We start from the raw sequence: 26,130 nt of genomic DNA on the forward strand, positions 1-26,130 counted from the left end.
GGCTTGGCCAAATATTCCCCTATGCTCCCCCCAACACACACACATGGAATTAGCTTATTGTTGATCTCTCCTGTCCAACCCTCTAAAGATTGAGCATGCTCATCTCTTTAGGGTCAGTTCTTTAGGAACTGAACCTTTTGGACCCATAGGTACTCTTGGCACCACCGCACCCAGTGTTGCTGATAGTGTGGGTCCATAAAGTCAGATCTTTTGGGGCTATGATCAAACATATGATTTATTGGTAAAAGTACTTCACATATGACTTCTGCAGTCTTCCAGCAGCTTATGAATATGTGCCTTTAAATTTTACACACTGAAGCAGGATATGTGTCACTGTGTAACTAAGTAAGTTTGTCAACCTTAACCTTTTCACGCTTTATTTTCCACACAAAGGTGACAAATTTACAGGTGTTTACCCAAGTTACCGTACATTTGCTGTTTTCTTCTGTGCCTACTCCAATACTGGTTCACATCATTATTTTTAAATAAGGTTTTTGTATGAGTGTCTGTAGCATAAACAGTTAACAGTCCCTCGGGTGTTGGAAATCTAGAAATTCATCATTACATCACATGTCTTGTAAATGTGTGTTGCCATTAAAAGGGCTCTAAAGATTTTTATACGTTTTAATCAGTAATATATAAGAAGAATAGCTGCAACAACACAGTTCACAGCAGGGCCGGACTGGGACAAAAAATAGGCCCGAGCATTTTAGAATAAGCAGCCCATTGTTTTGTGGGAGTCCAAATGCTTAGACCCCACCTATCACCTAATTTCAAGAGATTCTACAGCTGTTGCAAAGCTAGAATTCCCATCATGCCTGGAGAGCCTCAGGCATTAGGGGACCTGTAGTTTTGCAACAGCTGTAGACCCACAGATTGGGGTACAGCGTCACCCATCATCACTGCAGAACTAACAAGTGACTACAGCTCTGATGGGACAGTCAGGAGAATACACAATGATACCAGTGACCTGAGTGATGTCTTCTCTGTTGGTCCAGGCACCAGGTTTTATTCCAGCTACATCTTCTCTGAAGAGTCTGACGCTTGGACATAATTGGCTCCTCACTTTGTCATCAGATCCTCATCCTCTGTATGAAAAAATAAATCATTATAACACTGCCAGACACTGTGTCCTGACACACATTGTACCCCTAATAATAATACTGACACACATTGTTTCTTCTCAGTTTGGCTGAATTCTATCCCTGCACTGTCCTTCTTAATATCCCTTCTCCAGACCCCTCTTGCCTCGTTCATCTTCCTCCTCCAGACCCCTCTGTCCTCCTCTTTCCCATTCTCCTACAGACCCCTCAGTCCTCCTCCATCTTCCTCCTCCTCCAGACCCCTCTGTCCTCCTCCATCCGCATCCAGACCCCTCTGTCCTCCACTATCCTCCTCCAGACCCCTCTGTCGTCCTCCATCCTCCTCCAGACCCCTCTGTCCTCCTCCATCTTTCTCCTCCTTCAGACCCCTCTGTTCTCCTCCGTCCTCCTCCAGACCCATCTGTCCCCCTCCATCCTCCTCCTCAAAACCTCTCTGTCCTCCTTGATCCATTTTGTAATGCCAGCACAGAAAACACGTGGACATTTCACACATTTGAATAATCTGGCAGGCACTAGGACTGCTCAGAAATGCACCAGTAAATAACAATGCATTTACAAGCAAAATCCGCAGAAGAATAGACATGTCTATTCTTTTAGAAAATACCAGAATTGAAATTTCTGCAGCAGAAACATCTGCCAAGTAGGTTCCACAGTGTGCACAGTGCAGCAGCATCCCATTGAGAGCAATGAGACTCTGCTGCAGCAGAATGTCCGTGCAGAATACGCCTGCAGAATTCCATTTGGACATTCCTCCATGTGAACATACCCAGCTTCTCTATTACACTCCCCAACCCCAACGACTGCCAGACTTCTCTGTACCCCACCCCTAACTAAGTCCTCTCCAGGGGGGAACGTCATGCTGCGGCCGGCACGCCCCCTGCACTGGACAGCCGCGGCCCAGTACAGGAGATCACAGGGCGTCCCAGCGGTCGGACCCCCCACGATCAAACACTTATCCCCTATCCTGTGGATAGGGGATAAGTGTTAATCACGCTGCAGATGTCCTTTAAAAAGAAAGTTGCCTCCAGCTATTAAAAAGAAAACAGTGCTTATAGTATTAAAACATCAAACATTTAATCTGTATGCATTAAAAATAAAAAAAAGGTGGACAACAATCATAAAAGATAAGTGAAATGCCGACATGTTTCGAGCTACATGTAGCTCTTAATCATGGTAACATGTATCTCGAAACGCGCTGGTTACACTTCTCTTTTATGACTGATGTCCACTTTTGTATTTTTAGTAATGCATACATATTAAATGTTTGATGTTTTTATGCAACAAGCACTGTTTTCCTTGTCAGAGCTGGAGGCAACTTTCTTTTTTCCTTTATTCTGATACATAATACATATATACACACGTCATACATACACAAATCATACATATATATGTACACACAAATCCTACATACATAATACATAAATAATACATAAATAAATACAAACATCATACACACACATCAGACATATATAATACATCATACATACATAATATATACATACATAATACATATGTAATACACATCATAGATACATACACACATCATACATACATCCAACCCCCCCCCCCACCACCCCTCTCAGTCACCTTACCCCCATTCCGCATGCAGGGCGTGCCGAGTCCCATCTGCTAAGGTGTGCTTTGCACCGGCCTCCACTTCTTCTTCCTCATGCCGAGGTATGGTCACTCGGCGCCAGGAGTTGTTGGCAGGGCCATCTCAGGGGGTGGAAGCAGATGTGCATATGTGCGCACCTGTGCGGGGAAGCCCCTGCGCCTGCCGTTAGTGCAGCATTGTGGGCGGCCGGGGAAGGGGGGGAGGGGGGAAGTGCAGCTGGAGAAGGGGGAAAGTGCGGCCGGTGAAGGGAGAAAGTGCGGCCTGTGAAGGGGGAAAGTGCGGCCTGTGAAGGGGGAAAGTGCGGCCTGTGAAGGAGGAAAGTGCGGCCTGTGAAGGGGGAAAGTGCGGCCGGAGGAAGGGGGAAAGTGCGGCCGAAGGAAGGGGGAAAGTGCGGCCGAAGGAAGGGGGAAAGTGCGGCCGGAGGAAGGGGGAAAGTGTGGCCGGGGGAAGAGGGAAAGTGCGGTCGGAGAAGCAGGGCTGACCGGCCGGAGCCACACACCAAAAAAAAAAAGTTAAACATTGCGCCGAGACAGACAGCCAACTGGATGGCCTGGCCCACCGGGCAAATGCCCGGTTTGCCGATGGTCAGTCCGGCCCTGGTTCACAGGTATAATCAGATTTAAGACAGAGCTAAGTCACAATAGAGAAGTAGCAGAGTTATGTTACAAAACAAGAACAACAGAGTTCCAATCTAGTAATGTGGCTGCAGCAGAAACAATTGAACAGAGTGGAAAGAGTTAAGCCAAGGTTGAAGCAGGGATAGTTGAGTAAAGGTTATACAGTAGTAGCAACAGCAAAGCCAAAGTTCTAGAGGGAACAGCAGAGACAAGATTACTAGTGTTGAGCGGCATAGGCCATATTCGAATTCGCGAATATTCGCGAATATATGGACGAATATTCGTCATATATTCGCGAATATTCGAATATTCGTTATATTCTCGTTTTATTTTCGCATATGCGAAAATTCGCGTATGCGGAAATTAACATATGTGAATATTAGCATATACAAAATTTAGCATACGCGAAAATTCGCATATGCGCAAATTAGCATGTGCTAATTTTCGTATATGCGAATTTTCGCGCGCCAGTCTCACACAGTAGTATTACAGCCTTCTTTACACCACACAAGCTGGAAGCAGAGAGGGATGATCACTGTGATGTGTACTGTGAAGAAAAAAAAAATGAATATTCGTAATTACGAATATATAGCGCTATATTCGCGAAATTCGCGAATTCGCAAATATGCGATATTCGCGAATAATATTCGAATTGCGAATATTCGCGAGCAACACTAAAGATTACCAGGGTTCAGGATACAGGACTTCATGTGCAGGGTACAGGCCCAACTCCAGGCCTCAGTCTTCTCAATAAGCCGGGTTCAGGAGCCCACATTCTGGGAATGGGATACAGGCGTAGGTTCAGGTTTCAAGTTCAAGATACAGGCTCAGGAGCAAAAGTCAAAGTTCAGGGATCAGGCTTGTGATACAGCCATTAGGATACAGGCCTAAGTCCATAAGACAGGCACAGGAAGAGCTATGGGTTAACATAAGGCAGTAAGGCTTTGTTGCAGTTGAATTCCTTTTGTGTGTGTTTCTTGACTGTATCGGGTACTGCTTTGAAAAATGCATGCCTTTTGGTTACCTGAAATGTAAACAGTTTTTTTTATGTATACGTAGAAATAAGTGCTTACCCATTTATTAATTAAAATGTAACAATGTGGCTCGCAGGACTGAGGTAGAATATTTACTTCATTTGAAAACAGATGCTACTTCTTTTTTTCTCTTTTGAGTACATATGGTATAGTAAGCAGAGTCAAGTTTACACCCAGAACAATATTTACACATGGTGCTGTTTTTCTCCTATATTGATTTTCTTCAGGGTTTTCACACAGGAGAGTTCTTTAAGATGCCTCTTTGTCCTTAGAGCATTGGATTCACTGTTTAGTTTCTTTACCTGAAAAGCTAAAACTAGATTTGTGGATTCCTTGAACCTACAGAGCCGTGGATTGTTAGAAGATAAACTTCTACATTGACAATTTCTTCTGTTTGTTCAGTAACTGTGACTGTGCTTGGTTAGTATGATATGAATCAGGGGGGATGTTGCCCTGGGGATGTGTCATCAGAAAATGACGTATTGTTTGAATTATGTTTATGTCAAACATATTTTTCAAACATTTTTATTGATTTTTTTTTTATAATTTTCCATTTCACTATCCATATGGAAGAATATCCCTCAAATATGCCCTGGGCTAATAAGCTTCATTATCATCACGGGGAAGATAACACCAGTAAGGTGACACCAGGATATAGATAACTGGAGCTGTGGTTGAGGGGGGGCTCCACTAAATGCATAACAAAGCTGGGGTGCACACAGTGGGCAAAGGACGAATATACAAAGCAAAGAGAAGAGGCCACAACTGTAACTTATGTGCACACCCAAAAAAGAACGATATAATGAATCATGAATAATGCAAAAAAATTTAGTTTATTAAATAGCCATCAAATGCAGAAAACATGATAAACCCAGATTAAAAGATGCCCTGTGAAGGGAACATCATGACAAACACTGGAGGGGGTCAGGCGCTCTCCCTCTTGGAGCACGGATATATGCAATGCAATATATAAATCAAATTGCCATAAGACAAGGTAAAATGACACGAGTATAAAACAGTATTGCACAAAAACAATGCTAAAGTGTCCCCTGGCTACCTACTAATATACAGTAAACCAAGTATCCCCTGGCTACCTACTAATATAGAGTAAACCAAGTATCCCCTGGCTACCTACTAATATAGAGTAAACCATGGAATAAATGACTGGGATAACATCTAGGCAGATACTAGCAGAGTGAGTATAAAGTGCATCCTAGTAGAGGAAGATATATATATATATATATATATATATATATATATATATATGTATAGATAACACATGATCTACCACCATTTACAATAGCTGAAGGTCACAGCTCAGCCTACCCCTCCTACCCCACTTTTGCCTCATCTCCCAATAATTGCCCCATCATATAAACATACAGCATAGCTCTAGATAAATAATTCTGTTGATATGTGACCCATCATTCCGACTTCTTTGTTTACCCAGACTAGTAGACACACCTTTTCTGTCTTTGAGCCTTGCTATTGCTCCACATACTTCCTATGTCGCCCACAGATTACCTTCATGATATCCACAAACTTCTGTGAAAGTCATATTGCTTGAAGCAATGCCTGCTAAAATATCAATGCCAATGAAACCCCCCTAGTTAACTACAGTGCTACCTTGCATTAGCCATGTAAAGTACTCTGCTCTCTTTCTATGGTATATATGTATGTGGCAGCATTTCCTGCACAGGACACTTGGAAAATGATTCAGGGCATCTGATCCTGTTGTCCAGACCTTGTGGCTTTGCATGTCGATTTTACTTTAGTTGCAACAAAAAATAGTATTTTGTACATTGCAATAATTTAAAAAGAAATAGGATATGCACTATTTTTCTCTGCTCAACTCCCATGCTTCCAACGGACTGGTCGATGGAGCTCCCCTTGCTGGAGCACAATGGCAATGTAAACAAGCCCTTAGTGTCCAGTAGTAAGGGGAGAACAACAAAGTAGTGAATTTATCCAGATTGTAACAAACTATTGGCCACTTCATGTTAATGGCAGATGTATAAGAATATCAGCTGCACAGCTTTAAGTCCTGAGGCTCCCTCTAGTGTCCACTAGTAGAGATGAGTGAATTTTCGAAAAATTCAATTTGGCCAATTTGCCGAATTATCCGAAAAAAATTTGGTTCGGTCCTGATTTATTTGCGCTGAATCTGTATTAAAAATGGCTATTTCTGGCCTACAGAGAGTCTCAATAGGGGTGTAGAACACTTTGCCTTGCTGTAACACGCATGGGGTGTGTGCTGGGTTAGTATAACTATACTGTTATTCAGTATGACATGCGGATTAGAGACATCACTATTAGAATCACTGTTGCAGAGCAGCACAATGACAGAGCCTGGAGGTGGCATCAGTATGAGGAGACCACATAGTGGGTGAATGACACAGCATGGAGGTGGTGGCAGCATGAGGAGACCATATAGTGCCTGAATGACACAGCGTGGAGGTGGCGGCAGCATGAAGAAACCATATAGTGGCTGAATGACCCAGCCTGGAGGTGGCAACAGCCTGATGAGACCACACAATTGAAAAGATTAAAGATATTTTTTTACATTTAAATTGAAGATTTCAAATAGATGAACCTAAAAAGTTTTATTTAATGTGCCAGCAGCATGAGGAGACCACATGGCGGTACAGTGACACAGCTGTGACCATATAGTGGCTGAATGACACAGTCTGGAGTTGGCGGCAACATGAGGAGACCATATAGTGGCTGAATGACACAGCCTGGAGTTGGCGGCAGCATGAGGAGACCATTTAGTGGCTGAATGACACAGCGTGAAGGTGGCAGCAGCATGAGGAGAACATATAGTGGCAGAATGACACAGCCTGGAGTTGGCGGCAGCATGAAGAGAACATATAGTGGCAGAATGACACAGCCTGGAGGTGGCAACAGCCTGATGAGACCACACAATTGAAAAGATTAAAGATATTTTTTAACATTTAAATTGAAGATTTCAAATAGATGAACCTAAAAAGTTTTATTTAATGTGCCAGCAGCTTGAGGAGACCACATGGCGGTACAGTGACACAGCTGTGACCATATAGTGGCTGAATGACACAGCCTGGAGTTGGCGGCAACATGAGAAGACCATATAGTGGCTGAATGACACAGCGTGGGGGTGGCGGCAGCATGAGGAGACCATATAGTGGCTGAATGACACAGCGTGGAGGTTGCGGCAGCATGAGGAGACCATATAGTGGCTGAATGACCACGACTGGAGGTGGCAACAGCCTGACTAGACAATAGGGCCTCACAATTGAAAAGATTAAAGATATTTTTTAACATTTAAATTGAAGATTTCCAATAGATGAACCTAAAAAGTTTAATTTAATATGCCAGCAGCATGAGGAGACCACATGGCGGTACAGTGACACAGCCTGTAGTTGGCGGCAGGATGAGGAGACTATATAGTGGCTGAATGACACAGCCTGGAGTTGGTGGCAGCAAGAACAGACTATATAGTGACTGAATGACACAGCCTGGAATTGGCGGCAGCATGAGGAGACCATATAGTGGCTGAATGAGGCAGCCTGGAGGTGGCAGCGGCATGAGGAGAACATATGGTGGCAGAATGAGACAGCCTGGTGGTGGCACCAGCAGCATCAGGAGTCCTGAAAGTGACCAGGTGACATAGTGGGGCAGTGGGTGGCAATACCAGTAGCCGGTGACGAAGGTGGGTGAAAAAAGGAGAACTTGGCATCAGATATGTGGCATCAGGCGGGTGGCAGGATCAGAATAGTAGCTGAGGCAGGTAGGCAGAAAAAAATGGTATCTTGTGTAAAAGTGTGCACAAGTATTGAGGATATGCATTACGTAAAACTAAACTTTTAATAATATTCCTAGGATAAAATATATGTACCCAATTTTTTTTTAAATCAAACAAAGGAAAGGTGTGCAAAAATCACCATGTGCCACCTACACCACCAAGTATTGATGTGATGCAAAGACCTCTAAAAGGTGGCAGGGAACGATGTATGGTTCATTGTAACCGATGGGGTTAAAACTTCCCCTGTAAGGCCCTACTTTCTCAATATTAATTCTCTTCTTGGCAAATGTTACTCGCTCTAAAAAGGGCGGTCCCTATTTACACCTTAAAAGCCTGTGAAATGGCAGTGTTTGTAGGTGGAAATAGGGAGAGGTTTTAGCTAATGCATATCCTCAATACTTACTTGTGGTCTGATGGGGAGGAATGTCTGTAACTGGGGAGCAGCACCTTAAATACGTTTTGCACTATCCATATTTGTGAAGTGTTGGTGTGGCTCCATGGTCAATCTACTCTGATGCATCAGGCATTGGTGGGTGGAAATCCTGGCTGATCCATGCCTGATTCATCTTTTTTTGGGGTTACTATGGCCCCTGCTGCACTAAACACACGCTCTGATGGCACACTACTGGCCAGGCAGGACAGCTTTTCATGGGCAAACTCTGCTAGTTGCAGCCGCAAATCAAGTTTGGCTGCCCAGAAGCCCAGCGGATCTTCAAGGTGTGTTGGCATGGTTATGTCAAGGTATGCCACCACCTGCTGGTTCCTGCTCCAGGTCTACCTGCTGCTGATGAGTTGCTTCCCTATGTGGGTGAAGAAAGCTACTCATCAGTGACTGTAGACTCAGGCTGCTGCTGATGGAGCTGGTAATGCTCCTGCCACCCCACCCCTCCCCAGCAGCCATGGCAGTGGAAGGTGAGTGAAGAGGCCCCCCCCCCCCCCCAGTCAGACCTGCGAGACGAAGGACGATGGCACAGATGGGGGATATCTCTGTAGTAGGTCAGTTTGTCCTCCCCCTCAATGGGTGTAATAAAGGCCCCCATTTTCTGCCAGTATCGAGGGTCCAATAAGGTGGAGAGCCAGAAGTCATCCCGCTCCCGAATGGTGACAATTCGGTGGTCACTACGCAAGCAAGTGAGCATGCATCGTGCCATTTGTGCAAGTGACTCGGAGGGACTCCCTGCCTCCATTTCCACTGCATACTGCCACAGTGTGTCTGGGTCCTCTGTCTCGCCTTCATCATAACATTCTAGCTCCTCTGGCTGCTCCTCCCCTCCTGTCAGATGACTAGAAAAACCACACATCTCGCTAAACCTAACCTGTGCTCCATTGTGCCCCTCCTCCTCCTCCTTCAGTTCAGCCCCCACAGGGCTCATGTGGCCGTGAGATGTAGGCACCACTTCACCAGTGCCCTGACCAGCCATCGTTTCCAACACTTGCTGTAGTAAATGATGCAGTGGAATGACGTTGTTCATCCCGTAATCCTGGCAACTGACTAATAAGGTGGCTTCCTCAAAGGGCCCGAACCAGTGATTCCCAACTGGGGTTCCCCGGAATCACCGGGGTGTTCCGCGGGCTCCAGCAGGCAAATTTTTTTTTAAATCTCCCGCAATTTTTTTTTAAATCTCCCGCCCTGGCCTGCGCGTCATGATAGTGAGGATAGTGCATTGGATTGTTCCCGCCCCCCGCAGAAGGATGGCTCGGCTCAGCTTAATTAAGGTAGTGCACCCTCTCCCCCCTGTCACTTCTCTGTTACCCCCTTTTACCCTTGTCCACTTTCCTGTCATCCATGTCCACCTTGTCCGCCCCTGTCACCCATGTTCACCACTCCTCTGACCACCCACCAATGTCCAACCTCCACTATTCGCCTCTCTGTCCCTTTGTCACCCCTGTCCACCCCTCTGTTACCCCTTTCACCCTTGTCCCCTTTCCTGTCATCCATGTCCACCTTGTCTGCCCCTGTCACCCATGTTCACCACCCCTCTGACCACCCCCCAATCTACCTCCCCTATCACCAGTTTCCAACCCCCACTATTCACCCCTCTGTCCCTTTGTCACCCATGTCCACCCTTCTGTTACCACCTTGTCACCCCTGTCCACCCCTCTGTTACCACCTTGTCACTCCAGTCCACCCCTCTTTAACCCCTACACCCCCCTGTCACCCATGTACACTCTTTTACATCCCTCTTTCACCCATGTACACTTCTCTACACCCCCAACACCCCTCTGTCACCCATGTACACTCTTCTACACCCCTTTGTCACCCATGTACACTCCTCTACACCCCCTGTCACCCATGTAAACCCCTCTGTCACCCCCTATGCCCCCATCACCCATACACTCTTTTACAACCATCTGTCACTCTTTACCCTCTTTCACCCCTGTACACCCCTCTGTCACCCATGTACACTCCTCTACACCCCTCTGTCACCCATGTACACTCCTCTACACCCCTCTGTCACCCATGTACACTCCTCTACACCCCTCTGTCACCCATGTACGCTCCTCTACACCCCTCTGTCACCCATGTACGCTCCTCTACTCACCTGTCGCCCATGTACACCTTTCTGCACCCCTCTGTTACCCCTTTACACCAATATGCCCCTTTATTCCTCCTCACTTCTAAAAGGGTAATCTGGAGGCTGATGCTGGTAAAGTGTGGAGCCTAATAGGTTTGTTTTGCAGGTTTTACGGTGAAGAATTGTGGCTGGAAGAAATTGACGGCGCAGATCAGATGGAGGCGAAAAGGAAACAATGCTGATTTTAGAAGACGTCACATGTGAGTTGCTGTATAAAGCAGCACTGTAATCTACATACCCACAGATAAATTGATGTTGTACATTGCATTGCGGGTTTCCTTTTCCTTTTCTTTTTTTTTTTTTTGCTCGGCAACTTTGGTAAGGGTTCCCTGCGAAATAATTTTTTTTCAAAGGGTTCCCCGAGGCTAAATAGGTTGGGAAACACTGGCCTGAGCAAACGGCAGGTGTCACATATGAGCTACCACTGGTTGACATTGAATTTACAAAGTGGAGTCCCCCTATCTGCTTGGATCATCAAGAAATCAGTGATGGCTTTTCTCTGTTCAGACTATGTTTGGGGATACCGTTCGGATGCTGCAGCTCAAAGAGGGTGTGCTTTGCAATGTACAAGTGGCTGAAGTGAATGCAAAGTTTCCTTCCTATTGTTAGGATGTCTTGCAGATGGGGGGAACACTTCAGGAACCATTTGGCAACCAGATTGAACACGTGTGCAGACAAGATGTTCTTCCCATTGTCGGTCACCATGGTTCCCATTTCCAGTTTTCCTGGAGTAAGCCATGATTTGATTTCTTGATGAATGACTTTGCAGTTACTCCCCTGTGTGACTCAGTTTGCCAAGGCAAACCATGTGAAGAACAGCCTTGCGCTTTTGAAAAAGCCATCTAATGGCGAAACGTTAGGCAGGAGGTAGATAAATTTTAGCTCAGCACTGTGACATAGGGCTTGTTAACTTGTATAGGGAATGTTGAACGGATAGCTGGCTATAAAACTTTCAAAACGAGTCAGCCTAAACACACCAATGCTGGATGCATGGTACAACTACAGTGTAACATATTGGCTTTTAAGCCAGCTAGCTGTTTAAAATGAAACAAAATACAATCACCCATGAACCTATACATGCTACATAGCATAATCAATACAGATTAACATTTCCATGCACAGTGCTGTAATTTTAACATATCACTGCCACCTAGTGGCCACTGAGAACAATTTCTTTATTATTTTGGTAAAAGTTAAGTCTTAAAATTATTTTGGGTGTCTCTAGTCAGGGTTAACCCTGAGGGGTTTTATTCCCCCAAGGAATTTTGTTGTATTATATTAGTGCCCAGAGACCCCTAAGGGGAACTCTTTTTGGTAGTGTTTAACATTGGGACCCTGGCCACGCTTCACCTTCTGCCGACACATCTTGCATGTGACCAGGTTAACATCCTCTGGATGCTTGATGAACAACTGCCACACTGCCGAGTAGCTGATTTCCCCACCAACAGTCTGCACTAATTGACTGCTACTGCGCCGACTCCAAGAACCCCTGTTCCACTACCTCCCAGGAAGGTAGGCTGCCGCGAAGCAGGTGGTCTACCCCGGGTACATTTGGCTCCAGACTTTCCACTTCTGCCACCATGCTGCCTGCCATCCATGCTACCACCTTGCTGGCTCAGCTGCTGCCTCGAGGGCAACCTGCAACCCTCTTCTCCTGATCATCATCGTCATCATCATTGATTTGTGTCTGCACGTCACTGATGTCCTCCTCAGGTTGCTCAACAGTGTCTGCTTCAGGAGCCTGAACGCTCTCAACACCACCTCCCATGCCACTCTCCTCATAACTACTTGCCCACCTAGTGGAGGAAGTGGCGGATGTCTCCTTCACTTCTTGGCTGGGCAGTAGCTGCTGACTGTCCTCTAGTAGAACGTCCTCACTAAATAGTGTAGCTGAACCCACAGCATAAGATATTTCTGTGGGGGAGGGAACAGCATAGGACAGAGGCAATGGGAGGACAGGGACTTCTCCCGGGCCATGCCAACTGAGGGTTGTGTCTGAGGAACCTACCGATTGTTGACTGGGGGTGTCACATGTGATGAAGTGGATGACCGTGTTAAACAATTGATGATGGCAGATGGGTTGCCGGTCGAGACACGACCGCTAGCTAATACCGGGAGCCCAGGCCTTTCGCTGCAACTCCTGCTGCCACTCGCCCCTTGTCTGCTGCGACCTCTGCCTGATGAATTTAGGCTTCTGCCACTCCTCTGTGCACGTCCAGGCACTTCTCTGCCTACTTAGTGCATATATGAGGGGGGTACAATATGCTCCACTTGTCTACAACACCAGCAGGTGTGAACTTTTGGCTGGCCTTTCACAGTATCTAGGCCCTTAAGACTTTAACAGGAACAAAATGGTACACCACTTAGATGTACGCACAGGTTACACTTAATAGAGGATAATACACTTTTAGTGCTCTGCTCACCCTAACTGGCTGGCTACTATTAGCTTTTCAGTTGTTGTACACACCAGTGCTGCAGCACACAGTCACTGTGTACTACACCCAAAATTGCACTTTCTCTCTCAATCTCTCTCCCTTCCCTATCAGTGCTTTTAGGCTGGATTTGGGCTTGAGGTCAATCGCTGCTGTATAAAAGCTTTTCTGTGCAACACACTGCTCTCTGTCCCTCTCTCTGCAATAGAATGCTGATGTGACTGGGAGGTGAATCGCTGCTGTAAAAATGCTTTTCTTTGCAACACACATTGCTCTCTGTCCCTCTCTCTGTAATAGAATGCTGATGTGACTGGCCGCAAGATGGCTGCCGATTATATAGGGCTGTGACATCAAAGGGGTGGCTGCTGATAGGCTGCATCCTGCATGTGATTCAGGGTCATCCTGCCTACCCACCTTCCCAGAGTTCCTTGCCCCATGTTCTCACATGTGGATCCGGCATTTTAGATGCCTGGAGCCTGGACAGCATTAAATTGAGTTTAATGAAGTGATTTGCGCGATCGAATTGTTGTAACAAAACAAATGCATTTAAAATTCACAGTAGCAGATTCTACTGCATGATCACAGTGTTTTCACAGCAAAATCAGTGACCCCTGTGCCTTTGACTCCCATGTTGAAGTCAGTGGGGATAATCTTGTCAATTTTCACACTGATTTTGCATGGATTTTTTTATTTATTTCACATGCATGATTTTGTCTATGTGTTACCCAATTTTTATAGTTACTCATGTTAATCCCAAAATGCATTGTCTTTGTAGGTGGAAGGGGTGAAAATGGCTGTCCTGTCATCACATTTCCTGAATACCCAGCCTTCAGTGAAATCCCAGAGACTGAGTTCCAGAATGTCCTGACGTATTTAACCAGTGTTCCCAGGTACGATGAATGGGCACCTTAGTCACATATTAGTTTTGATATAATGATAGAATCAGGCATTGATGACTGAATTAGCTTTTATCATGTCTCCATTGCAGTCAGTATTGGTTTATTCTAGGTGCAGGTGATTTGGCAGGGCGTGGAGCAGATGAACATCTGAAAACAAATGAATTGTTTGCCCAAAGCAGAACAAATACAGCCCAGCAGCGTTATTGTGCTCGCAGTCATGTAACGCTTCCCTTTTCCTGGGAAAGGCTCTGGTGTATGCCTTTTCTCGTGATTAAAAGACACAGGACAGAAAGCTTGTGGAGTGTATTTTGCTTCTAGAATGTCCAAAATACATCCATAGTTTAACTAACACCTACTTACTAGTGAAGGGGGACTGTCAGGTAGCACCTTGTAGGAAGAATTGGAGTAGAAGGAAATGGGAAGTATGTACTGTACAATAAAGATGAACAGGGTTTGTGAAAACGGGGAGGTAAAGGCAAGTAAATGATCCTTATCCATGAACTGCTGTTAGGATGTATCGTGAAAGCCTTGGACACCAAAAGAGCTTTATTTTTCCATGGATATATCTGCTGGCAGCATTGCTAGTGTTGTTGAGCCAGCAAACATTTTCTGTTGTAAAACCTCCTAGTGTTTTATATACTTATGTGTGAAGACCTTACAGATGGCAAGATACAGAATGCAATGATACTCCCAGATTCAGGCTTGGACCCAGTCCACAAAGGCTTTTATGTTAAGGAAAATCATATAAAGAAGATCATATAAATAAGGAAGAACAAATGCTCTCATTTATTAACTACACTGTATTTCAAATCTTTATACTGGGATCTGTAGCTGGTAAGAATAGTGGTCATGTATTTATTTAGTTAAAATAAAGGAGCACTCTACTTAAAATATCTTGAAACATAAAAGATTATTGGCAAAAAAAAAAAAGACCAGGACCGATTCATCTAGTCTGTCTTTAATTACTTCCTTATTTACCTTAGGATAGACATGTGATTATCCTAGACATGGTTACCTTCACTTACTGTGGATTTACCAACCACATCTGCTGGAAGATTGATCTGAACATCTACTACTCTTTCAGTAAAAAAAAAAATCTGTTTATCGGTTTAGTGTTTCTGGCATCAATGTCTGTTTCATTTTTTTATGCTTCTGCTATGCATAGCCATATATCTATGGTCCTAATTCACATCTTTTCTATTTATTTGCCATGATGAAGGGGTAGAAAAGCAGGGTTACTGTTTGACCACACCATCAATCTTTAGTGGTCTGTGAAGTGCCATCTCTATGTTTATTTAGGTACAGGCTTTGAAGAGTATACCTCTTGTAAAAGGCATACTAACTGCATGCAGCTCTCAAACTAAGTGCATCCCTCAATAGAGGACATGTGTGCCCTTATACAAGCAACCGGTGGTTGTCTCACCATGTTAGTTTTTTTTTTTTTATTACAGTCAGAATAATATAGATTGCGGTGCTGTTGACCCTAACAATTTATCCAAATATTTTGACTTTTGACACACCTTTTCATTCCATTTTTATTGTATACATTGTACATTCTTAAACATCTGAAAACTTTAAAGGGTTACTCCACTACCCAGCATCCAGAACATTGAGTTCTGAACACTGTGTGCGGGCTTCCGTGTTCATGCCCGCCTCCTCATGATGTCACGCCCCGTCATGTGATGTCAAGTCCCGCCCCCTCAATGCAAGTCTATGGGAGGGGGCAGGTGTGAACACAGAAGCCTGCACATAGCGTTCGGAACTCATTGTTCCGGATGCTGGGGGGCGGAGTACCCTTTAAAGTAACAAATATGGTATTACGTACTGAACATAACATAAATGTTTTATGACGAAAATGCTGTCCCTGTAGCTATGCAGAGACAAAATACAGGAAATGAGGGCAGGACAAGCAGGGCTCTGTACAGGCTCCTGGCTTCTCAATCATCCTGCTGGGTGAGCTGGGAGAGTGTCACCGTGCCCTGCTTGTCCACCCACTGTATTTGGTCTATGCACAGAGACACACAGGCAATATATAATGTTATTATCTACATTGTATACAAAGTTTTTACAAATGACAGGTACTCTTTAAATAGAAAAAACTATAGTTGGCCTCCTCGCTTTTCTGCCATGCCCATTATCTCCATGCCTATCCCCTGCCAGTACCATAGTATTCATTATAGTGCTAAACTCATAATGCCAGAATCCTAGTAAAGAAAATTTACATTTACAGTACAAATTGCTCTTATCACCACTATCAACAAACAGGATATTGCATATAAGCCTCTAGTCAGTGACTGTGTCATGTACGTTCTACTGTCACTGATTAGATGTCTACACACAGTAAGGATATTTGTGTGTTAGTAGCACTCTACAGGGTGGGCCATTTATATGGATACACCTTAATAAAATGGGAATGGTTGGTGATATTAACTTCCTATTTGTGGCACATCAGTACATGTGAGGGGGGAAACTTTTCAAGATGGGTGATGACCATGGCGGCCATTTTGAAGTCGGCCATTTTGAATCTAACTTTTGTTTTTTCAATAGGAAGAGGGTCATGTGACACATCAAACTTATAACTTGTGGGAATTTCACAAGAAAAACAATGATGTGCTTGGTTTTAACGTAACTTTATTCTTTCATGAGTTATTTACAAGTTTCTGACCACTTATAAAATGTGTTCAATGTGCTGCCCATTGTGTTGGATTGTCAATGCAACCCTCTTCTCCCACTCTTCACACACTGATAGCAACACCGCAGGAGAAATGCTAGCACAGGCTTCCAGTATCCCTAGTTTCAGGTGCTGCACATCTCGCATCTTCACAGCATAGACAATTGCCTTCAGATGACCCCAAAGATAAAAGTCTAAGGGGGTCAGATCGGGAGACCTTGGGGGCCATTCAACTGGCCCACGACGACCAATCCACTTTCCAGGAAACTGTACTCTGGTGAAAAACGTTTTTCTTTTTTTAAATCAACTGGTGCCAGAAAGTTAAACAGACTTGTAAATTACTTCTATTAAAAAAGTATTTGTCCTTCCAGTACTTATTAGCTGCTGAATACTACAGAGGAAATAATTTTATTTTTGGAACACAGTGCTCTCTGCTGACATCACGAGCACAGTGCTCTCTGCTGACACCTCTGTCCATTTTACATCACTGCCCAGAGCAGCATATGTTTGCTATGGGGATTTTCTCCTAAATGTCTTAAAATGGACAGAGATGTCAGCAGAGAGCACTGTGGTCATGATGTCAGCAGAGAGCTCTGTGTACCAAAAAGAAAATAATTTTCTCTGTAGTATTCAGCAGCCAATAAGTACTGGAAGGATTAAGAGAAGTAATTTACAAATCTGTTTAACTTTCTGGCACCAGTTGATTAAAAAAAATAAAAAGTTTTCCACGAGAGTACCCCTTTAAGTGTGTATTTACACATACAGTATCCTGCGCATATTTGATGAGCAGGATTGGAAGCTGCAGATTTTATGCTGCAGAGTTCAATGTAAGCTAAATGACTGAAAACAGCATCACATCTGCAGCTTCAAATCCTGCGCATCAAAAATGCACAGGATACTGCATGTGTGAATACAGCCTTAACGGGGTACTCTGCCAAAAAAACATCTGATCTCCAGGCCGGCGGCGGCCGGAACATCGAAGCTTGGAGCTTCTGCGTTCGTGATGTCACGCCACGCCCCCTCCATTCTTGTCTATGGAATGGGCGTGGCGGCTGTAATCACCAGTCATCCGGCAAGGAGTGGAGTTCGCTCTGTGCACAGATGACTGGGGTGCCATGCTGAAGATCGTGGGGTCCCCAGCGGTGGGACCCCCGCGATCATACCTCTTGTCCCCTATCCTTTGGATAAGGGAGAAGATGTTTTTTGGTGGAATACCCCTTTAAAGGGCATGGGAGCTATGGCTTAGGCTGCAGCAGCATGTCATGGTGTATAACAGAGCGTCACGTTGAATTCTCACTGCAGGCATTCTAGTCTTCCGCTTGTTGAGATCACATGTGACAGCTCTTGCTGCAGAGACAAAATATCCCCAGCATTTCTTGAAGGGAAGACTTTAATAGAAACATTACCCCGCAGGGACCAGACAACTAGAATTCAGTCACAGAACAGTTCTTCAGTAGTGTTGCTCGCGAATATTCGCAATTCGAATATTATTCGCGAATATCGCATATTCGCGAATTCGCAAATTTCGCGAATATAGCGTTATATATTCGTAATTACGAATATTCGTTTTTTATTTTTTATTTTTTTCATCACAGCACACATCACAGTGATCACCCCTCTCTGCTTCCAGCTTGTGTGGTGTAAAGAAGGCTGTAATACTACTGTGTGAGAATGGCGCGCGGAAATTCGCATATGCGCAAATTAGCATATGCTAATTTTCGCATATGCGAATGTTCGCATATGCGAAAATAAAACGAGGATATAATGAATATGCGAATATTCGCGAATATATGACGAATATTCGTCCATATATTCGCGAATATTCGCGAATTCGAATATGGCCTATGCCGCTCAACACTATTCTTCAGTAGCTATGGAACAATAAGACTGGTTTCAGTTACTGTGCCTGTACAAACATGTGCATGTAGCTCTGTAATCCCGCAGCCAAAATCTCTTCTAGATTGTCAAGTCTAGATTATTCTCATTTGGGTATGCTCCATTACAACTGGTGGGGTTTGGGCTTCGTACAGTTACAGGACATTAATTTGTAGGATGTGAACAATAGAAATAAAATGATGTTAGAAATATATAGGATGTGTGAGGTTTGTTAAATATGACTGGATCACGAAATGATTACCCGTTCTGACCTTGGAGAGAGTGAGCTCTTTGTTTCTATAAGAGAACATCCATTTATTGTAATCTTCTTGACATCATGGCATACAGTACATAAAACAAGTAATCTGTATGTAGAAGCAGTCCTTAGCATAAGTAAATAATGTAGGAGGGTTATGTAGGCATGCCCATAAATCTTGTCTCACCAGCTGGGATTTCTTCCTTAGTACTTTATCCAGTGTGGTGGATCCATCTTGAAATGTCCATCAAAATGGCCGCCTCTTTAGCTTCCTACAGCTATCATCCTCCTTGTGCTAGAGGGCTGTACAGGACTTCCTGGAGACCTTTGTCCGTTCCTCCGTCTATCCACTTGGCTTTCTCTAAATCAACTTATGCTCAAATAATGGGTGTGTCCATCATGATTAAAGGTGTGTCTACTATCCATAAATATACAAATATGGTTTATTAAAAGTATATATCTCCTTCTAGTGGGTTGGCTGAATATATATTTAAAGGGTACCTTTCATTTAAAATATGTAATATATTATAGATTAATGTATGCAGAATAACTTTCCAATAATATGTTATTAAAAAAATATGCTTCTTTCTATTTAATTTTCCACTTTGAAAAAATGACCACTAGGGGGTCTCCCTACCAGTCCTGGCCGCAAGCCTTTTTTTTTTTTTATAGATTTCCGACTCATGCTGGAGTCCTAAATCTCAGACTGCAGCCAGGACACAGACAAGCTCAGCACTGCTCTCTGGCAGGGAGCAATGCTGAGCCTGTCTGTGTCCCGTCTAGAAATTCATACCTGCTACATCAGCTAAAACAGGTAGGCACAACACATACACAACTACATTACTCTCTAATAATAGCCTATACTGCACTATATAAGAAAAAAAAAATTGTTATGACACACTGGTTGGCCATGTCTTCCAGAGGGGTTACTGCTCTTCGCAGTAACTCTGAACTTATAGTGAGGGACATGTATATGTCATTATAGGGCACATACCCAGTTTAAGTTATGGGTACAGCACCTATACTGTGCTTGTTAATGATGACCACAATTATCCATAGGCTGTTGCTTTAGCTTTTCAAAATGTCTCTGAGCTGGAACACTGAGTCTATCTTTACACTACAAAGATTCTGTCTGCTGTGGATGCTGGCAAAATCCTTTGGAGGTAGGACCGCGCAGGCATACGACCATTGATAGGAATGCAGTCCGTGCAGATGTTCGCCAAAAGAATGAATATGTACGGTTGAGCAGAATCCCATTGAAGTTAATGGGAGGCTGCTGCACTGGAATTTCTGAGCACAATTCTGTAGTGTGAATGTAGCTTCACTATGGACAACTCCTCTACTTTTCACTAGTACTAGTGTAGATAAATCTCCCATTCTATCTTTATATGTATTAGTGACCATATGTGTATTTATCTAACTTGATATTTAGCTCATTATAAGGATAAGGTTGCTTCTTTTTCTTTAACCGAGAAATCATGGCATGGTGATGGGTTGGAAGGGGGCACCTTTAAAATAACCCTGTCACTGACTCAATTTCACAACAAGTGATGGAGGTGCCACCGCATGAGGTTAACCTGTTTTTATTCACTCAGTCTTGCGCTTACATTTCACTCCATTTGCAAATATTCACAAACCAACAGAGTCCACACTCTTCAGAGAGCTGGGGCACTGGGGGAAAGGTGGCAGAAGAGATGGCATACTTTATATGGGTGCTGGGAGGACAGGCTGTGCATTATCTTCAAATCAACCTTACAACTATGTAACTATACCAACTCAATACGGCTTACAACCTGGAACATAATTCTTTGAAGGGGAACTCCGGTAGAAACAAGTACAAAACAAATGTTTTCTAATCAACTGGTGCCTGAAAGTTAAGCAGATTTGTAATTTACTTCTATTAAAAAATCTTAATCCTTCCAGTACCTGGTAGCTGCTGTATAAAACAGAGACATTTGTGAATTTCTCTTCTGTCTGACCACAGTGCTCTCTGCTGACACCTCTGTCCGTGTCAGGAACTGTCTAGATTAGAATCATATCCCCATAGAAAACCTCTCCTGCTCTGGACAGTTCCTGACATGGACAGAAGAGGGCAGTGTGGTCAGACAGAAAAGAACTTCCCAAATTTCTCTGTAGTATATCTGTAGTATACAGCAGCGGATTTTTAAATAGAAGTAATTTACAAATCTGCTTATCTTTCTTGCACTAGTTGATTTGAAAACCTTTTTTTTTTTTTTCCACCGGAGTACCCCTTTAATGAAAAGAAAGGTCAGACAAGGATCTCAGTTGGGAATAATGTACACTACAAGACATTTAAAGGGAATGTATTACTTGGACATTTATTTCCTAATTAGAGCAAGAAACATTTTTTTTTTCTGATTGTCATTTTTTTCTTAATTCCTTTTTGTACCTTATTATTAAAGCTGCCATTTCCCCTGAGCTGTTTATAACTAGTGATGAGCGGCAGGGGCCAAATTCGAATTCGCAATATTTCGCGAATATATCGACGAATATTCGTCCTATGTTCGCGAAATGTGCATATTTGCTATGTTTGTTCACTTTTTTTCCCATGCAAAAATCGTAATGAAATTCGCATAGTGCGCATGCGCGATTGTATCTTTCAACTGACACTATACCCTACACTAGAACCTATCTGCTAAACTAAGCTACCCTATCTAACACTATCACTTTTTTTTACAGTGCACATCATTGTTGTGATGTGTGCTGTGAAGAAAAAAAAACAATTGAATATTCGTTATTACAAATATATAGCACTTTATTCTAAATATTCGCGAAATTCGCGAATTCGCGAAAAAGTGCGGGTAAAAATTTGCATTTCGAATATTCGCGCTCAACACTATTTATAACCGCATTTGGTGATATGCTTTACAGCAGGACCCATGGGCATACAACAACCGACCAGATCTGCCGCTTTCATATGAATTGGAGATGACACTGGGCATTCTCTGGAATCTTTTTAGAGGTCATTTTACAGGGAGGGGGAAAGCTGATCTTGGCTGTAAATGGTGGGGATCTAGTGTTATCTCTCTACTGGTGTCACTTTTTACTGTACTCCTGCAAAAAAAAAAGGCATTACTGGGAATTGATCTGTACATAACAGGAAATCTCAGCTTAGTTTTAGACCTAGTGGGCAGAATGGAAACTGCAAGATTTCTGGATTATTATAAAAAAAAAAGAAAAGAAAATGGAAAAAAAAATTGGTTAACATAAACCTTGATTTAAAGGGGTACTACACCCCTAGACATCTTATCCCCTATCCAAAGGATAGGGGATAAGATGTCTGATCGCAGGGGTCCTGCCGCTGGGGACCCCCGCAATATTGCATGTGGCACGCCCCCTCCATAGACTTGCATTGAAGGGATGGGGCTTGACGTCACACGGGGGCGGATTCGTGACGTCACAGACTTCCGTTCACATGGTCGCGACCCAGACCCTCCAGCGCTTCCGAACAAGAAACAGGTGGGTGCCGCATGCAATATTGTGGGGGTCCCCAGCGGCGGGACCCCCGCGATCATACATCTTATCCCCTATCCTTTGGATAGGGGATAAGATGTCTAGGGGTGGAGTACCCCTTTAAACAATAGGTCATTTTCTGATGACACATTTCTTTTAGGGCTCTTTTTCTCAGGGCGAATATCAGCCAAATAGAACGTTTGTTCCCAGTCATTGCCCTGTATAAAAGCAGTCAGCTGACATCTAAGCAAGCGGTCCTTCGTCAGCTGATTGTAGGTTGATACTGTCATAAAACTCATTGATTTCATTGACTGCCAACAACATATCATCATGGGGAAGATTTATCAAAGCTTGTGCAGAAGAAAAGTCATGCAGTTGCCAATGTGTGTACGACAGCCCCGTGTAATTTGTCATATATGCACTCATATTGGGCAGATTTTGCGATCTGTTTAAGAATCAGTTAGATGACTATTTCTGTAGTTAAATCACTGCCCATCATTGAGTTCTTGTGTTTTATGATAACATCCCTTCCTAAGATACAATCCGGCACTCACATAGTGCTCTGGTTATTAGCTATTCTTGTCAGTCTTCAAGCTTTTGCCTTTTCATTCCTGCAAGCTGCTGTGATTGGCCCCAACCCCCAGTCAGATGCTGGCACTGCACAATTTCCCTGCTCCTGAAACCCACGAATGGAAGCTGCTAGCTATATATGTCCATGTATACTCTCTATCTAGAGCATATGCAGCTAAACAGAGCAGAAAGGAGAAAAAACAAAGGTCATTTCATCAGTCAGCAATGTGGGGGCTTTCCTTCGGAGATGAGCATCTCCTTACCAACCCAACGTGTTACGCTGCTGTGATTAAGATGGATCCGCTATCATGTAAATAGACTGATCCTGCAAGTGAATGGAAGCTTATACAAGGTGGAATCCTTGGAGCCCATTGCTGGATTATATGGCCTGATTGATCAATGCTGCTGTATGGATAGGCAACATTTGCTTTTAAGGATGAGAGGAGGCTGTTCTCTAAGACCATTTGCAGGTGCAGTGAGGAGGAAATTTAAAAGCACGCAGGCTGCAGCAGACTGAGCCCAAATGGAATGAACACTATTGCATGGGTCTCATGAAACCTGTTATGTGGACCCTGTATGGGAAGGTGACATTGATTCTGGGCACAATCCTCTTTTTGTCTTTCATTGTAAATATCTGGTTCAGCTTGGTGAAGAGGGAGTTAAAAAAAAAACTGCACATGGAATAATAATAACTGCAGCTTCTCCCTGTTCCTATTTTTACACCTAGTTTACAAGATGCAGGAATTGGCTTCATCCTAGTCATAGACCGAAGACTGGACAAATGGACATCTGTAAAAGCATCAATACTAAGGATTGCAGTAAGTCTTTTTTTTTTTTTTTTAGCAGGGCATCATACAAAATCTAAGTTCACCATACTGTATCTATTATCCGAATGTATTCATCCTGCATTTTCTATCGTGTCAATATTCTCCAATTGCAGAGGCCTGCACGGTCATAATGATGGTCATGTGATTTCCTAAATAAAATGACTTTTGATCATTATGACTATGACTTGTAAAAACAAAATTGGAAGATAGAGCAGTGCCCGAAATTAGACAGAATTAAAAGTGCACAATGACTAAATAGAACATGAAGAATATATGTAAAATAAGAACTGTAGTCTTTATTAAATACTGTAATTAAACATTTTAGTTTTTGATGAAATATCTGTAGATGGAACCTTCCGATGCTGTAGAAACCAATGAAAGATTCCGAGGCCTACATAATAGTAGTTTATGTACCATGGGTCATGGATCATCTGCTGTAGTTACATGTTACATGCAAACACTTGTATGCAGAACAGACACCTTAGGCCTCGCTCACATCAACCTTTGGAGCTCTGTTCGCTGATTCCATTATATTGACAGGATTTTACTGTAAAAACTAAAATTTGCAGGTCGGGTTTTTTCTCTGCTAAAACTCTACAAAATAACAGATATTCAACGAAAATACAACCGACCCCATTCAACGTCAGTGGAATCTGTCAGGTACCATTGGTGTCAGGTGTGACACACTTCATTCAGCTCCCTTATCAACATCTGTTCTTCAACAATGCACATTTAAACTAGGCAAAATAGCGTGAACCATACAGTATATAACATTTCCATTGGATATAAAATGCTTTTACTCTTTAAATGTAGATGTCATCTCTAAATTAGACCAACTTGTCCACCATTTCCAATTTACAAACTGGTATTTAAAGGCTGACTTGGGGTGGGGGGCTTGGGAACTCTCTCTACCCATTTTTTCCTCTTTTTATTAATATTTTTATGATGCATATACATGTTGTTCTTTGAATGTAAAGATTCTGGTTGTTTTGCAAATTTATGTTCAATTCACTATTACCTCAAGAGCTGCGTTGCCTAACTTGTGGACTCTACTTTTTTTTTTACTATGTTCTCTGTTTTGTAAAATATTTGAAAAATCAAACAGAATGAAAAAATATAATACATTTTAAAGATAATTTCTACCAGATTGGCAGGTATCCACAAACAGCAGTATCTCGATGAGCCAAGTTCTATGGTGCTGCAATCAATCACCAGGTGCGGAGCTCCACTCTTAGCTCCCAAACATGCCGTATACAAGGTTCCTGGGCTATATACGCAAAGGCAGTGCTAGCATACACATAAAAAAGATAAACTCACTGTTCCAGTAGAGTATAAACGACCAGCCGGTCTTCTTTATTTTTTTATTTTTCTTCAATAAAGTGCAGTTTGCAACATTTACATCAAAGCAAGGTGTTCACAGCTCAGAGGCAACATATCCTGCGTCATATCCTGTTGCCTCTGAGCTGTGAACACCTCGCTTTGATGTAAATGTTGCAAACTGCACTTTATTGAAGAAAAAGAAAAAAATAAAGAAGACCGGCTGGTCGTTTATACTCTACTGGAACAGTGAGTTTATCTTTTTCATGTGTATGCTAGCACTGCCTTTGCGTATATAGCCCAGGAACCTTGTATAATCCACAAACAGCAGCTCTACTAGTATGGACAATGAAGATGTAATACTGTAGTCCGGCTCTGGATAATCTGGGGACTACTTAATGTAGGTAACAGGTGTGGTAAGCCAGCTCACCTCCGCGCCCGGCCAGTGCAAGGAATGGTGTGGATACACCCATGCATAGCAATAAGAGAAACAAGGGCTTCCCGCACGGCACTTTTTCTTCAGAACATCAGGATTTTTTAATATAATCCAATACACACAGGACATGGGACAAGGTGACGCGTTTGGTCCGATCACGGGAGCTTAGCCATAAAAAGACATGTTTAAAATCCAGCACCTTATATAGAAGGGGGAAGCTGACATCACTCCAACACCTGTGGAGTTCTGTCAGCTTCAACCCTTTACATTCCAAATCTAAAAACTTTATTTAACAGCCATTTACCATGCATAGGCAATAGACTGAACGTAATCAAAATATCAAGGATGGCTCATAAGACATAATATAGATATAAATATATAGCCCCTATGATATATTGCGGAGACACAAGAGGAGCAAATGTAGCGCATGGACTTAACTCAATGTGAATAGTACCTTACATTGTAGATCATATGAATGCCTGCATAAAGCGTATATAAACCTACATGTATGAATCAATTTATAGATCAATACATATAAAAATAAGATAAGAATATGATCACACATAATAAAGCAAAATGAAAACCATTTGATTAAAAGTGTATAACTGTATCAAGTCGTTTGTTCAAGCCATAAGGGACACGACTCC

The 26,130-nt window shown here is 43.1% G+C and overlaps 1 protein-coding gene across 8 annotated transcripts in view; it reads left to right on the plus strand.

The window, feature by feature from the left end:
• Positions 1–26,130, plus strand: part of MCF2L (MCF.2 cell line derived transforming sequence like) — a 307,099-nt gene that overhangs the window by 226,527 nt on the left and 54,442 nt on the right. For all 8 annotated transcript variants that reach the window (XM_056555797.1, XM_056555802.1, XM_056555804.1 and 5 more), the window contains 2 exons: positions 13,934–14,048; positions 23,631–23,721. In XM_056555797.1, coding sequence (XP_056411772.1) covers positions 13,934–14,048; positions 23,631–23,721 — 206 coding nt within the window. The remainder of the gene's footprint in view (positions 1–13,933; positions 14,049–23,630; positions 23,722–26,130) is intronic.

This window comes from Hyla sarda, chromosome 2 (assembly GCF_029499605.1).
Source record: "Hyla sarda isolate aHylSar1 chromosome 2, aHylSar1.hap1, whole genome shotgun sequence".
In the NCBI taxonomy this organism is placed as follows: Eukaryota; Metazoa; Chordata; class Amphibia; order Anura; family Hylidae; genus Hyla; species Hyla sarda.